This window comes from Salmo trutta, chromosome 29 (assembly GCF_901001165.1).
Source record: "Salmo trutta chromosome 29, fSalTru1.1, whole genome shotgun sequence".
Classification (NCBI taxonomy): domain Eukaryota; kingdom Metazoa; phylum Chordata; class Actinopteri; order Salmoniformes; family Salmonidae; genus Salmo; species Salmo trutta.
The window spans coordinates 30,249,714-30,266,678 of NC_042985.1; the positions used below are offsets into that span (position 1 = coordinate 30,249,714).

The 16,965-nt window shown below is 43.3% G+C and overlaps 1 protein-coding gene across 3 annotated transcripts; it reads right to left on the bottom strand.

Annotated features, from left to right (window-relative positions):
* Positions 1-70: 70 nt before the first annotated feature.
* Positions 71-15,308, bottom strand: golm2 (golgi membrane protein 2). Of its 3 annotated transcripts, none has more exons than XM_029721704.1 (10): positions 13,822-15,308; positions 5,813-5,867; positions 5,360-5,462; positions 5,103-5,193; positions 4,744-4,852; positions 4,554-4,634; positions 4,138-4,434; positions 3,387-3,533; positions 2,476-2,562; positions 71-1,540 (listed from the first exon to the last, which is right to left on the bottom strand). In XM_029721704.1, the coding sequence occupies exons 1-10, from the start codon at positions 14,146-14,148 to the stop codon at positions 1,464-1,466; spliced, it is 1,374 nt and encodes a 457-aa protein (XP_029577564.1). In that variant the 5' UTR covers positions 14,149-15,308; the 3' UTR covers positions 71-1,463. The 3 variants fall into 3 exon arrangements, with proteins under 3 accessions (XP_029577564.1, XP_029577563.1, XP_029577565.1); XM_029721703.1 differs by having other exon boundaries at positions 2,395-2,562; XM_029721705.1 differs by lacking the exon at positions 2,476-2,562 and having other exon boundaries at positions 13,822-15,306.
* Between the last annotated feature and the right edge of the window lie 1,657 nt (positions 15,309-16,965).

Sequence of the window (16,965 nt, forward strand, 5' to 3'; positions counted from 1 at the left end):
TTCACATGCACATTCCCAAGAGGTTAGAGAACAAAATATATATTGTTAACAAATCATGGATCAAAAGGCATTCAGGGGGAAACAGAAACAATTGTTTAATTACTTGTATCAATGACCACTTAATGATTTATTCTTCAGTATGAAATTATAAATTACCCCCAAGATCAGGTGATACCAACAGCTTTTAGTAATCCACAGCAGATCAGTAACACTTTGGAATTCGAGGGAAAACTTGGTGGGGCCAGGTTCCACAGTTTTATCTATTAGCATCTAAGTTGTTCAGTTTTGTAACAATTAACTACCCAAATATCTTCATTACATTATGATCTTGAAAAACCAAATCAGCAGTGTACATTCAATATGCCGACCTTCCATATGAAAAATAAAAAAACAATCACCAACTTTCAAACAAAACTGATTATGCTTATTATTTAAAGGAAGAATAGTCCTTTGAGTCCTACAGTTAAAATAGAAACAATTCAAATATGTACATCTATGCCTACTGTAGTCCATTCATAATAGCAGGACAGATCTGCATTTAGTCTTCCACAGGATTCCTAATTCTAAACTGGTCTAAGTATTGCCTCCAGCTTCAAGACGTTCTTCAGGTTGATTAATAAAGATTACATGCATTAATAGCAACAGCATAATTGTAAGACAGAATGAGCACTTTGGAGTGGTATGTCTGACAGAAATAAGGTGAACAATGAGAAGTCCTTGGCATAAGCGCTGCGTTGGTTGGCGCAGCTGTGTTTGAAGTGTGGGCGTCCATACAAGAGTCCAACAATAAGAAAGTGCCAAAGAAACTGTCCTGTCAAATTCATTGACACAGTTTGGAGCAATAGTTCAGTTTTTTTTCTTTATCAAGCAACAGCTGTCCCACATCAAAGGGAAACATATTCCTTTTTTAGGTAAAGACAAGTCAAATTAATGTTGACAATTTCAAGCAATATGCCATGCCTGCCAGTCTAGGTGATCAGGTCAGCAACAGTCATCCAAGACAGCGAGGTTCTGCCCAAACTGGCTCTTCCAGACCACTTCAGTCTATTCTTACAGCTGACAGTTCATTCAAAGTAGTAAACAAAACAAAAGCCTTCATAAATCGGTCATGGGAAGAAAAAAAAAAAAAGTACATTATATCAATGTAATCGCTAAGGAATTCTAAAACCAAATAACTTTTAAAACAAATATAGTTCCAAGTCAACGGCTGCACAGAATGATATTATCATGAATTGTTTTATAGATTTAATGATACATGGTTTTAGGTCAAACTGCTTCATGGAATAATAATCTGTAATCGTATCTTCAGAATTGTCCATTGCCATAAGAGACGCACCTAAAAACAACTTTGTGATTTCAACCAGTCCTAAGAATGACATCCGTAGCATAATTGAAACAATGCGGAGGAATAAACGCTTTTGTTCGAATTTTCTATCCCAGATCCTAGAGCAAGTTGATAAGGTTTACAGAATGTCGATGGCTTGCCGTCTCTTCCCATAGTCCACTGCCCGGTCTCCCTGCATGTCTCGATCTTCATCATCTGAAAGGAGATTGACGACAGAACAAAATCAGGGAGTAGTCATCTCTCTCATCCCTACATTACATCTGCTAGATAGATTTCAAAAGGAAATCCCAAAAGATTATCACTAGGAAATCCCAAAAGATTATGATTAGGAATGCGCCATAGAAGAGCAACACACTGTACATATTAGTCTGGTCCCATATTGGCCATAGAATTCCTAACACTACTTTTATCACAGCCTGTTCAATGGCAGGGACAACAATAGCTGTTATAAAATGTCAATATCAAGTGATTAAATGACTAAGGACCTACATGGATCTACCTGGTCCATTAAAAAGGTTAAACACACAAAATACTTCACAACCTAACCTGTTGCGGAGAAATTAATGACAGCCGTACAATAATGATAAGACAAGAACGCACATGCATTTAAAAACTTCAAGTACTACCCAAACACAGCATCTACTGAAGGTGTACACAGAGATGACCAGTGGGCACAAACAGGTGGTGGAGCACAGATAGTGGGGAAGCGCACGGCTGGATGAGGCATGCAGACATTGGAGTCACAAAGAACCATAAGTCACTGAGGGGGAGAAGTGCCCCCACCCACATGTAGAAGTATAGGGCTTGACTGTGGTATACAATGATGGGAGGCTTGCCCTCCAGCCTAAAATGACCCACTGAACAGTCCTCAGGCTTAGACCCTGAGGGGCGGTTGGTTATGGATGTTCCTGAGACAGGAATGGTGGGTAACTCAGGGTGCTGTGAGCTCTGGCCGAGCTGGTGGTACTCGGTCTAATGCGGGGACAGCAGGAGTGGAGGAGGGAGAAATGGTGATACAGCTGGACTTGAAGACCCCTGGCCTGGCTCACCTTGGACGTCTTCCTCCCCACCATCACCATCCTCTTCCTCATTGTAGGCCAGCTCGGCCTGCTTGTCCGCCTCGTACTCACCCACGTTCCCATCATCCCCATTGTAGTCCGCCAGCTTAGAGCCGTGCTGCGGATCTACAGGGGACTCGTTCTCATCAAAGAAACGGCCTGTAGAGGCAGAGAAGGGCCCCATCAGGAAGGGAGGGAAGCAAAGAGATTGTGACAGTGTCAGAAGAGAAAGGCTGGAGAGAGTGAATGAAAGAAGATGAAACTAAGAAACAGAGGGGATGAAGGAGGTGGTGATTGGTTGGACAGTAGGTATGGGAGGGAGGCATAGTGTATATGTTTAAGGGGATTTTTGGGAAGACAAAAAGAGTCATTGGCAATGAAGTGATGTGTGTAAAGGAACTTGGGAGGAAAACACGACGAGTGTGTGTGTGGTGCAGAGAGTGTGAAGATGAAGCAAGGAGAGGGGTAGCTGGCAGGGCAGCTGGTTGGGGTATTGTTTGGAGTAGGCAGCGGAGGGAGGGAGCAGAGCTGAAGCCAGGCAGGCAGCAGGAAGGAACACCCTGAGACCCTTGAAGTCAGGCGGCCTCTCCCACTGTGTGCGCACTCTGGCATCTGGCCATCTCTTTCAGTCTGTGGCGACAGCACCTCTAATATGTATGACTTCATGAGTAGTGTTGAGGAAGGTTTGTTAAAACCCTGATAGCTAGGGAAGGCAACCGCTTATAGTAGACCTAACGCAGCCTTGAGAAAAACAACTCTAGATAGGGCTCAGACTGTAGAGCGCGTTCAAAAATAGCTTTTAGAATTGTAAAGGTTATGTTGTAACCTTGACACATCTGCAAGTGAGAGAAGCTCTTCTTCTGGGACGTTGCAGCTAAAGGACAAGGGAAAGACAACCGGTGTCTCCATGTGTCACATCTCCTGTATACTGAGAGGTACTCAGTCTCCCCCGCCCATCCCCACCAGCCTTTGGAGGCACTCACTCTGTCTGTGACGCAGGGGCTCAGCAGGCTTGGGGTCTCTGGCGTGCCGAGGTTCTATAGGGTTGGGCACCTGGGCAGGGTTAGGAGGCAGAGGCAGTCCTGCCCCTTTCCTCTGTACACCATCTGCTTTCATCACATTGGCAGGAGCTTAAAAGGAGACAGCGAACCAGAGGTAGCATCAATAATGACTTTTTTTTCTGTTAGAAATATTTCACCTGAAATTTGGTCATCCCTTTTGGGCTTTTCATTTTTAATGTACAGTAGAGAGGTTTAGGGTGCACTCTCTCCTGTAGTACGGAATGTGCTCCTCCACAGAGAGCTAGCCTACAGTCTGAAGGAGCATGTTTTCAATCTCCGGGAGAAAAGGATGAATCACCTTTAAAAAAGACAGAGGTTGCCAAACAGAGAGCAGAGCACTGTGCCAACAATACATTTCCCTCCATTTTCTACACAAACATTCCATGAAAAAAAAACCTGAACTGAAAACAGGAAGCAAGCATGGCTCACGTTTTATAGCAGCTAGTGTGAAGTTGAAGAGAGGCCAAGAGCAGCAGGGCCTCTGCTGCACACAGCCATTAAGAGCCCAGTCAGAGCTGTGCCAAGGCCTCAGGTCTCGAACTCAATGACAGACACACGATAACATGTCACCACTAAAGCATTACTGCATAACTGGCTTTGTCTCTGGGCAGCAAAGCTAATAAAGTAAACTGAAAATGCAAATATGTAGTGTGTGAAGTTTGAGTTGACATACCTCTAAGCGGTCTGTGCTGCTCTCCGAACTCATCTGCCTGGATGGCTGCCTTGTTGTCCTCATCAAAGAGGATGGGTCTGTCTGCCACCGCCTGGGGGGGCTGCTGCTGGAGGGCCCCCGCTCGTCCCTCCATCCCCAGCCCTAGGACCTTGTCCTGGATCTGGAGCACAGGCCGGTCCAGAGAGAGGTCTCGACCAGCCCCCTCACCTGCCCCAGCTCCCATACCGGCCCCCACCTCTCTTAACCCAGTATCAGGTATCTCTATGTGGTTCTGGGTGATGGCTGGCTTCTTCAGGGCTGGAGAGCATGAGGGGAGGAGGACAGTTCCAGTTGAAATTTGACAATGATATTTTACACTAATCTTACTGCCAGAATCGTTATCAAAAGTAGAATAACCAGAGGGAATAAATACTCACCAAATTGCACATCATCTATTTTTCCCACTTCACTGTCCTCAATACCAGGCATGCCAGCATCACTGCCAGGCTTGCCCAAATCTATGCCAGGAGGGAGAGAAGAATGGATGGGGTGGAGGGAGAGAGGGTGGGTTAGCTCTGAAACATTACAGAGGCAGAATGTGGCAATATGAGCTGGTTGTAATGTTACCTTTGAGGTCAGTGTCTCGTTGGTGTGTGGCCACAGTTGGGTGCTCTCCTGCTGTCTCCACCTCAGTCCCTCCTTCTGCAGCGCCGACCTTCCTGCTATCCAGCACACTCTGCAGAGGGAGGGAGGGAGGGACAGGGAAAAAGACCGAGGGGAGAGATTAATATAATCACCTTTACTATTGCTGGGTAAGCCACAAAGTCACAATGACTAAGTGCAGAACTGCTGACATCCAGGACAAAGGACATTCCACAGAGAGTATGATCTATGAACACCAACAGGGGGTGGTAGACAACCACTTACATTACAGGGGAAGGAAAGGCAGGGACATCATGACTAGGTGCTCTGACAGAGGGCCTCACCTTTCTCAGCTTCACCGCCTCCTCCTCCAGGGTCTTCTTAGCTTCTTCATACTCGTCCATTAGTTGTGTGATTTGACGCCCACACTGCAAACTATCAGTCACACAAACAATTGGTTAGAGAAAAGCAATGAAGCGCTTGTCAAAATTCACACCAATGGCTATATCGGTGCGATAGTCATCATAACCTCAACTTTGCTGTGATTTTGAGAGCCTAGCGCAAAAACATGAAAGATGTATTGAGAGTTCATTCTCGGTACCTCTCATACTCCAGCTTCCTCTCCACGTTGGTGCTGTTCTTCTTCACCTCCCTCAGCTGGATCTCCTGCCTCATAAACTCCTGTTTCAGCTCCTTCAGTTGCTCTACACCCCCCCCCCCCACCCCAAATAACACACTATAGTCTTAGGGTTCATATTCTATGGACAAATGCAATTTCAACCATGCAGTGATATCAGGCTACAGCTTTAGTGTTGGACAATCATTCAATAAAGAAACTAGGAATGACAACATTGCAAATCTGTTTGCATTAGAGTCCACTTGGCACACGGGGGACTTGAGATAATGCTGTTAGTGCTGTTAAGATGTTTTAAGAAAACTGCTGTTACTGCTACAGGCTCCATCTGTGGTAATACAAGCCCATACTGCTTTCTGCTAGCCTAGCCTTAAGACTCCAACAGAAGTGTGCCCTCTGCTGGCCAGTGTCTGCTCTTACCTTTCAGCCGTACAATCTCCGACATCTGTGCTGTCACATCACCCTGCACCTTCATCTGGAAAGGAGAGAAAAGAACATCTGCCTGAGGAAAAGTCACCAGAACACTTTGTTAGCAGAACTCTTTGTGCTCATCTTAATTCCAAACACAACCGGTTTAACAGGACATCTACATTATTACATGGCTGAACTAGCCTGACTGGAAAGACAGCATTTTGATACCATGTTCAGATGCAATAGCATTTCAAATGTCACCTCGGCAACAGCAGAGATATCTAGCTGCATAAAAAAGGTTCTGTTGAGTGAAAAGTCTGCTTGCAAAACACTCCCATCTCATTCATTGCGTCTGACCAGCCGAGTGACTGGAGGACCATCCGCAGCCAGATAGTAAGTCAGATCAGATGGAAGAGATCCTAAGGAACAGCCAGGCTGAGGCAGTCAGAACAGACCACAGAGCAGCAGCCTTCATTAGATCTCCTCTACCCTTCATAATGAAGCCTGATGGAGAGAGACCCATCTATGTCTCACTGTAATAGGAATATTTAAGAGAATAAAGTTCACATTTAGTTTAGAGTGATTAACACAATGTTTAGCATAGTTATACATTCTCTTTCTGTAATAGAGAAATGGTTTCTAGTGTTCTGTGACACTTGGGTTGATGTCACTAAACTGGATGCTGTATGTTATGGATTGAACTCACATCTGTTCATAGCGATTGACGCCAGACTGGAGGTACAAGGACACACTGATTACGATTGTATTCTGTAGCAGCTGACCAAGTTCATGCCTTTTGTTTTGACTTCCCAATAGCCTCTCGGGATTAAAGAACAGTTGTCTGCTATTCAGGATATAAGGGCCGTCTCAGAGAAGGCCAGCTAGACATTCTCTCTGCTTCTGTGTTAGTGTCTCCCTGTTGCAACTTGTAATAAACTGGATTGATTTTCGATTGACTTTGTGACTGCTCTTTTGTACACCTGGAAATGCATATTACACCCCCAGACTACTTGGAGTGAAACCACTTTATAGTCAGAACAATGCGCTATTGGCCCATTACACATTGACTGGCTAAGGGGTTATTACATTTGTTTTCATACATGTACAAAGACAAAATTCAATCCCAAGTGTTTTTTGTTGCCTCAACCAGAGGAGAGCGGCTGTGGCTTTGAGGTAGATTTAGGGAGCGGTGGGAGGGGTGCAAAGCATTGATCTCAGGGGACTGAGGGGAGGAGGTGAATGGGAAATGCAGCTGGGAGAGAAACAGAGGACTGAAGGCCATCCCCAGGGCGCTATTTGTGCATGCTTAGAGGGACAGAGAACGTGAAGAGTCTACATGTCTGTATTCTGCACATTTGTGTGTCCATATACGCAACTTTGACAGACCGCCTACGTGGCCACACAAACACCTGAGCTGTATTAACGTGTATTTATGTATACAGTTACCGTTGTATTGAACATAATAGAACACAGTAAAAAAAAGAGAGGCGAGGCTGAGGCAACATTATGCTACACCAAATAAGAGTAGGTATTTGCGTTCTGTGCTCAACATCTGTGGATTTGTTACAAAGGCATTATGAGCTTAACTTATGTATACATCCTGTGTTCAGTTTCATATTTGTCAAATTCTGCAATGGTTATACTATACACCGTTGCCAGATGTAGCGTATTTCAAAAGGAGACAAAATCCTAATTTGTCCAGTTTGCTTTCCTTTGTCCCGTCTTTCCCCTCCCCCCACCCTTGACCACAATAAAGAGACGGCTCAGCGCCCAGTGTTGCCCAATGACCTGAAGAGGGAGTCATCATCGCAGCACTCCTCATTGGCAGTACTAGTCACTGAGGGAGCCACTGCACATGCACAGCCTAATACCTGGTATCCTCTCCTCTACCATGCACAAAGTAAATGCATTCACTATATAGAACAATAATACTTGTTAGATGCGGCGCGTCATCTCTGCAATACCCATCTTTTGGAATATACCAAAGCATATCTAATTGAAAGCACTCAAGCTGTCCAAAATCCAACACAGGCCATATAGGTCCAGTCAGCTCAGTGGCTGAGAGGCCACAGACGGAGTGAGAATCTGTCAGATGAGAGAGAGTCTGTCCTCCTGAGCCCCTGACTGATCCAGACAGGCCCCTCTCTGCCCTCCACCCAATTACACCATCTCCCTTATCTGGGGTCTGACCAAGTCTCTACAGCCCAGCCAAACGTATAACCACTCAGAATGAGCAAAACAAATTGTCATAAGTGTAAGGACAGGAGATCCCAGCTGCTAAAAACACAGGCAAAGGACCATCAAACCTAGGAGCTGCATAGACCTACTGTATTCTACCATCCTCAATGCATGAAATGAACATCAAAAAGACAAAAACATCAAACCCAGCCCGGAGAAACCAGATCGATTTGAGCATGGTGCAAACACCAAGAGGATGCCTTGCTGGCTGGGATTACCCTTCCCGGGTGGCAAGTAACCATGTGTCAAAAGAAATCCCTACTTTGTTTGCCTGCCCCATGTGTGTAATTCAATACTAGTCTCTCCCAAAGAAGATTCTCTCTCTGATAGCTCCATTGGCCCAGTCACTAAACATTTTATAGCCGTGTGGAATAGTGCCTGATAATCCTGACTGTCACGTCAGTGTGTTAGGCTGCTATCATGCCTGATATTCCTTATGTGCTCCTTTTTGTTCATTGAAGGGAGTGAAAGCGAAGGAACCGCTCAATGAGTAAAGGAAGCGTTATTTATAGGCTAAGGAGGGAATAGTATCCAGTCGGGCACCTCTATATGACTGTCCCAGAGACAAACACCTCCCCCACAAACGAGATTCACATCCCCATCAGTTGCCACTAGCCACCAATCAAATCACAGGGGTGGATTCTCCAGGAGGAACCAAGGGCTTGAATCAAATCCACAGAGGGAGGGAAAGAGGGGCTCGGGACTTTAATGAGGCAGAATGCACAGAAGAGGAGTGTCAGTAATTACAGCATCAATGTCAGCCATTGTGGGGATAAAAGCTTCATGCTGTCACCTTCCCTGTAGAGAGACACCGAGTGCTTCAGTTTCTCCACCAAATCTGCTGTGTGGAAAATAACAGTGGTCTTTCTTGGCACCCACAATGCACACTGCAGATGTGGAGACGGAAACATTAAAGCAAAGCACTTCAGACAATTACATTGTGTTGCTTCTCTATCCTTTAGCCCCCTCAGCAGTACTAGAATGAGAGGAGTAATGGCATAACTAGGCTATGCTAATACAGCTTGATTACTACTACCACCACAGTAACTCAAATCACATTCCTGATGTAGTGTGTGACTGACAGTTGCTAACACACCCTGTCCTTGGTAGTGGAGTTGACAGAGTGAAAAGGAAGCCTGTACAGAATTAAAATATTCCAAAACATGCATCCCATAAGCTAGTAAAGTTGTATTTTTAAATGGGCAAATATAGAACAATCCAGGTGTGCAAAGCTCTTAGAGACTTACCCAGAAAGACTCACAGCTGTAATCAATGCCAAAGGTGATTCTAACATGTATTGACTCAGGGGGTTGAATACTTATCTAATGAAGATATTGTTTTATTACATTAATGTTCCACAAATGTTTGAATTTTTCCTTCCACTTTGACAGAGTACTTTGTGTAGATCGCTGACCAAAAAAAAATATACAATTAAATCCATTTCAATCTCACTTTATAATAACAAAATGTGGAAAAGTCAAGGGGTGTGAATACTTACTGAAGGCACTGTATGGGCTAAACCACCCCATTGTGAAATTATGATTTCACATTCACTGTAAACAATGTAACTGACACAAATCAGCTACTTTGACCACTTTCCCAACAAGTTAGACAAAATGTTACAGGGTATGACATATTTATCTACTTCTCTGCTACTCAAATCTGGAATCGGAATATCTTGTAGAGATTTAAAGATACGGCTGTTTCAGTAATTTCGCCAACTTTCCACTGTTGAATTAACTGCCATGGAACTTTCCAGAACTTTCAAATTATAACAATGTGGGAGCACAGTCTTAAGCATGAGAAAATGGATGTTTCTCAATATGCATGCTACCGTGCTCCACACCCAAGCTCCGAGTGCATTCTCTGAGGACGTTCTCGAGGACGAGAGTGTGAGGACGAGAGTGTGGAGAACGGATAAAACATTGCATTTGAGAAGCACTGGCAGTACTTTATAACCTCATGCTGCACCTCCACTAAACCTTCTTCCAGCCAGGACAATGGCAACAATAGAAACGAAACAAGACATACACCAAGCAAACTTACTTATCAACTAGCTATATGTGAATCATAATAATCTAGCCAGCTAGTTCAACAGGAAACATGACCTAAAACTGTTATGCAAGGTAGGTAGCTAGCTAGCTAAAAATTATTTGTGGCTATCTGGCTAGCTAACAGTAGTAGCTAGCCAGTTAGCCCTATTGACTTACTATGGGCTTGCAATCCACACACACACAACAGTGGGTATTGTAGGCAGGTAGACATGCCAAAATTAACACAGCATGTATTTATTAACGTATCAAGATAAAAAAAAACAATTGTAGTCAGGCAACATATAAGATGTGAATAAGCAACATTTCATTCCGGTGTATTCTCTCTCGCTTCAGCTCAAATAATGACCGCCATGGATTTCAAGAAATGTTCTATCATTTTTTATGTGGTTGCGTCACATTTCTGTGCATACTTTCCGTTGAAGCTTGCGTCGATGCATGCTTCAAAATATGTACAAACGGAGTACGCATTTGAGAAGTGCCCCCCGTGCTCCGTTTCGCATACATTGACTTGGACTCACCCTCCGACCGCTCGGAGCATGGTAGTATGCATTTTGAGAAACACCCAATTAAACGTAATTAATGACAAATCTATAACTCATATTTCTATGTGAATTTGGTCAGGGTTGCCCAAAAAGTACATATTGCAGCTTTACATTTACTTTAAACTTGAACAATGCCTCCTTGTCTTCTGTACTTTATTATTACAGTTTGCATATACACTGTGGTATTGTAAAAGAGTGGATACAAGTGTAGTAGGCGAGCCAGTGTAGTTATTTGTAGGGCTGCGCGATATATCGGTATCGGCCAATATTAGCTAAAAATGCCAACATCGGCCCAATGTCTAGTTTAATGCTGATGTTTAAAACCGATGTCAAAGCTGACCTGCATACCAATATAACGTAGATGACGTAATGACGCCACAAAAAAATACAGAGCTACACAGAACAAAAGTAGAAAAATACTAATAATACTTCCAACAACTAAACAAGTTCAAGTCGAGCAGCCATTTGAAAGACTACGAAAATTTCAGCGAGACAACTCAAAGGTGAAATTCATTAACGCCAAGATAATGGAATTCATCGCCCTAGACAATCAACTGTTATCGGTCGTGGATGATGTTGGCTTTCGCTGACTGGTCGAGCACCGGTACACACTACCAAGTAGGCAATATTTTTCCAGACGTCGCCCTACCGCAGTTACACAGTATTGTTGAAACTCACATCCATGAGCTATTTGCTATGGGCGTCACTGCTATTAGCTTCACGACTGACATTTGGACCAGCGATGATGTCAGCCCCATGAGCATGATGAGTCTGACAGCACAGTGGGTTGATGAGGATTTCGTAATGAGGAAAGCCGTATTGCATGCTCAAGAACGTGCTGATTCTCATACCGCTGCTGCTATTTCAATGACATTTGAGAACATGTTTGAAACATGAACACACTCCTAGCTCCAATCGAACAACTGACTCGAAAAATAACATCAACTGCGTCTGCAGCAGACGTGATAGCCTCTGTCGTGGCATTGTAACGCTTGCTCAACAAAACTGCTGACAGACCGTGGGGTTAAAACTTGCAAAAGTACTCTACAAGAGGCTGTGAACAAGCGATTCGGTGGCATTCTCTGAGCCTCTTTACGCTTATCGCCACGATGCTCGATGCTAGGTACAAGGACCACTACTTCAATGCAGACAAGAAACAGGGTTTACGTGAAATATTAGACAGCCGGACAAGGTGGAAACGGACACAGTGACAGTGCGCACCAAGGAAGAGAGGCCACGGACAGACAGAGCTCAAACTTCACTGCTTGACATGTATGATGAAATCCTGGTTGAGACTGAACAAATGAACGAAACAGCACAGCAAGAAAGTGAAATAAATAGGTTTTGATTATGTTTTACTGGTAATGGAAACAAACGTAAATGCCAACAAAATAACTTTTTGGTCTCTGTGTTTCAACTATTTAACTGTACTAGAATGCTTACCATAACTTTTTTTTGGCAAGGAAAATATTGGATATCATTATGGACCAGAATTTCATATCAGTGCATCTCTAGTTATTTGTGAAGAAATATGTGATCTAACTGCCCCACAATCCAAAGTAATAAGGATGATAGTGTAGTATATCAAAGCAATCAGACCAATTATTTGACAAAATTTAACTTTGAATATATTTAACTGCTTGGCTTAAAACATTTTAAACTTCTTCCACTAACACAAAAACACTTGTAAAGAGTTAAATTGGTGGGACTTGCTTTTTCTTCATGGAAAATTACCATTATTTTATGAGAGAAATAAAGCAATCATTATCAAATTCTGAAGACTGTAGACTGCGTCTAGCCAGCCCATGATGTGGGCCTATAACCTAGCGCACTACGGCAAGACAGACCGTTCCTCATCAGACAGTCACTGCTTCATCATGTGCGCCACACAGACACACATAAACCTGCTCGGCCCCTCCACCAAGTCAAATCAAACAGAAAGGAATATTAGAAAAGATGTGCCATTGCCTACACTTAGCCTCTGTCCAGGCGTTTAACATGATCTTTCGTCATGATTCATCGAGTTGCACTCAATTTCATGCTATAGCCCAACTGTCGTTTAAAAAATAAAATAAAAACAATTATGAGGGGTGCAATAGGGGCATGTTTTATGGGTACATAATCACAATAGGACTAAGGTTGACATCGCCCAACCCTAACACTGGTAACATCCTGATACGGGACAAAGAGTAGATTAACGCTGGGGGAAATCTGGGACTGGTCTTACAATACGACATCCCTCATGTTGAACAGAAGATTTGCACTGTTGGACACCATTAACATTCAGGAAATGAGCTGTAATTAAAATATACAATCCGGTTTGGGCATGGCTAGCCCACACAATCCGAAGAGCAAACATCCGTGTGGGTACGGAAGAATGCTAATGAAAGGTAGGCCCTACCCCTCAGCTGTTTTCGCCACACCTCCTATGCAATCTGATGAGGCACATAAGCATACATTGAGGTGGTTGGGACAAGGAGGGGAGAGGCAGACTGACTGTAGTAAGGGTAAAAAGAGGCTGATCCCCAGCCCTGGGCACACAGATGGGCCCCAGCTGGGACTCATAACCCCCATGTCAGCAGGGAGGGAGACTTTACCTCCTGTAAAATTACTAATATAAGTGCACAAATACACAATTTGCAAACTGCAATGCCAGGTTAGCAGGTGCTATTGTGATGGGGAAAACTGAGTTTAGCTGTTACATGATATGGCTTTTGAAATCACCTTTGAGATTCAAAGGATCTGATGGCTATCATAGCTTAAGCAGACAAAATAACCACTTAAACTAAAATATTGTTTGAGTATAACCTAAATTTAAAATGACATCAATACTCATTCCTTGAGTTAAGTACATTTAAAAAAAAATGTGTCACTTAGGTTGTACCTCAAACTCATCTGAGGCTTAGATAACAACAATGCACTGGGACAACACACTTTCAACTTTGGCTTGCTTGTGTGTTTGTTTTGAGCATTCAAAACGTTGCTGGAGACTGCTCAGCCTTTACCAATGTTGGTAGGTGTCACTAGGTTGACATCACAGGTTTAGCCCTCTACTGTAATACAATAGGATGCAGGTGCAAGGCTACTTTCCACCTGTCAAACCTCTGGCACAGTTAGTTAATAAGCCTGAGATCGGCAGGAACTAGGAAGCATAGGTACTATGGATGGATTTAGTCCTACCTACCTTTTCATCTGTGCACTTTTTGATCAGTGCGTCACGAGCCTGCAGCTTGCCCTCCAGCATGCTGTTATCGCCATCCTTCTGATCAATCTGTTTCCTGTGCGTGTCTACCTGCACCATCAGCTCCGAGTTGCGCTTCTCCAGTCGACTGCGCGCAGCGTCGGTCCGCTTCACCTGTGTCTGCACCTCTGCCAACTCGTCCAATAGGCTCCCTTGCTTGTTGGACACAGTCCAGTAGTTGAAAGACAGTATGGCAATGATCACCATCAATGCGATCAGGATGAAGGACGGGAGACGGCCTCCCCGTCGGTTTGCGCCAAAGCCAACCATTTCAAAATGTATTCGATAATTGATCTAGAAAACTAAATAAGCCTATGCTTCCACTGGTAAACAAATTGGGTAGCTGACATGCCGTTCAATTACGGCAAACATACAGCCACTGAGTCAATAAAGAAAGCATTTGTATCAAACCCCAAACGAGTTTCTTGCATTAGTTAGCTGCATGGAATGTGGGGAAGAGTTATTCACGCGCCTTCCCTCTTCCGCACAGTCTTGTTTGCATTCATCCAACGACGCTGTCAGAGGATGAAATGCATCTGCAGCGACGTGGCCTAAATGCAACAGCAAACGTGGAAAAACACTAGCCAAGCATGCAAGTGCCAAATTATTTAGTTATCTAACGAGTCCAATGTCAAAATATCTGAACGATTCTGGTGGGCCCTGAATCGTTTCAAGATAGATAGAAAAAGTGTATTTATCCACCAAATCGTAAACCTACAGTAGCTAGCTAACGCGTTAGCAACCTGACTGCATTAACACAGATTTACCAAACTGGTTTGGCTAGCTGTTTGCACTGAAAGTGCTAGTCAGACACTAGAAAGCAACTATTGCCATCCTAATGATACATCTTGATTATGGATCTTAACTATGTATATAGAAAATACTGTCTTCAAACGTTAATCTAGCTAACCTTTATAGCGCTATCCAATGCAATTCAACGTAGTCGCTACCGTTTAACTGCTAATCATTGGAGCTACTGCGCGAGATAGCAACATAGGGTAGCAATACGTTCTTTGTAGCTAGCTACTAGACTCATTGAAATAAGGTTACACGTGGTAAACGCTTATTTTAGCGATAGATAACAATTTCCCTTGCTAGTTTGCGGTCATATTCCTAATCAGATCCGTTTTGTTTTACCCCTGTCCCCAGTCTCGAGTCTGTCTTGTCTGTTGATATGGTTACTTTAGCTACTTCCACCTTGGCTTGGCTGGCATATCCTCCGTTGTTGGTGCCTCTTGACTCGTGGATACGAAGCGCAAGCGATGTTGAATTCAGTGATTAGCTATATCGTTATAAAAGGTTAGAAAGTTAACGTTACATTGACAAAAGACTAGCTAATGTAGACACAATACAATCTAGTTTGTCAAACCACCAATTTCAGATTTCTGAAGTGTAGCCAAGGCGTGCAAGGTGCATGGTTGGGTTAAAGTGACAGTGCAATTATCCAATCATGACATACGTCTTGCAATAAAAAAACACATTCTATTGGGTAGCTCTCGCAAGTTTGGAAGCACATTGGATGAGAAAAATGACATGGACGGGGTTTATACAGATCATGAGGAGGTGTTGGATTCGGATTTCTAACGCGCTGAAGTTCCGTGTTCGTAGGCAAGGCAGCACACAGTAGACAGAAATATTTATCAAAAGTGCAGGGCCGGTTCCAGGCATAAGCGAAATAAGTGGTCACTTAAGGGGCCCAACCAATTATTATATATTTTTTTTTACTCAGTTAGTGTCTCAACTTACTATTAAAGGTGCAATATGCAGAAATCATTCCACCATTTCCTGGTTGCTAAAATTCTAATAGTTTGCCTAATTCCAGTTTATGTGACAAAACAAGCAATGTCTAGTGTAAAACAGCCATCACTAACGTTGAGCGGCTGCTGATAACATACTGACTCAATCTCTAGCCACTTTAATAATTAAAAAAATGGATGTAATAAATGTATCACTAGTCACGTTAAACAATGCCACTTTATATAATGTTTACATACCCTACATTACTCATCTCATATGTACAGATGAAGTCGAAAGTTTACATACACTTAGGTTGGAGTCATTAAAACTAGTTTTTCAACCACTCCACAAATTTCTTGTTAACAAACTATAGTTTTGGCATGTCGGTTAGGACATCTACTTTGTGCACGACACAAGTAATTTTTCCAACAATTGTTTACAGAAAGATTATTTCACTTATAACTCACTGTATCACAATTCCAGTGGGTCAGAAGTTTACATACACTACATTGACTGTACCTTTAAACAGCTTGGAAAATTATGTAATGGCTTTAGAAGCTTCTGATAGGCTAATTGACATCATTTGAGTCAATTGGAGGTGTACCTATGGATGTATTTTAAGGCTTACCTTCAAACTCAGTGCCTCCGCTCGACATCATGGGAAAATCAAAAGAAATCAGCCAAGACCTCAGAAAAAAAGTTGTAGACCTCCACAAGTCTGGTTCATCCTTGGGAGCAATTTACAAACGCCTGAAGATACCACGTTCATCTGTACAAACAATAGTACGCAAGTATAAACACCATGGGACCACGCAGCCGTCATACCGCTCAGGAAGGAGACGCGTTCTGTCTCCTAGAGATTAACGTACTTTGGTGCGAAAAGTGCAAATCAATCCCAGAACAACAGCAAAGGACCTTGTGAAGATGCTGGAGGAAACAGGTACAAAAGTATCTATATCCACAGTAAAACGAGTCCTATATCGACATAACCTGAAAGGCCGCTCAGCAAGGAAGCCACTCCTCCAAAACTGCCATAAAAAAGCCAGACTATGGTTTGCAACTGCACATGGGGACAAATATTGTACTCTTTGGAGAAATGTCCTCTGGTCTGATGAAACAAAAATAGAACTGTTTGGCCATAATGACCATCGTTATGTTTGGAGGAAAAAGGGGGAGTGGCAAAGAACACCATCCCAACTGTGAAGCACAGGGTTGGCAGCATCATGTTGTGGGGGTGCTTTGCTGCAGGGGGGACTGGTGCACTTCACAAAATACATGGCATCATGAGGAAGAAATGTTCTGTGGATATACTGAAGCAACATCAAGAAAGTCAGGAAGTTAAAGCTTGGT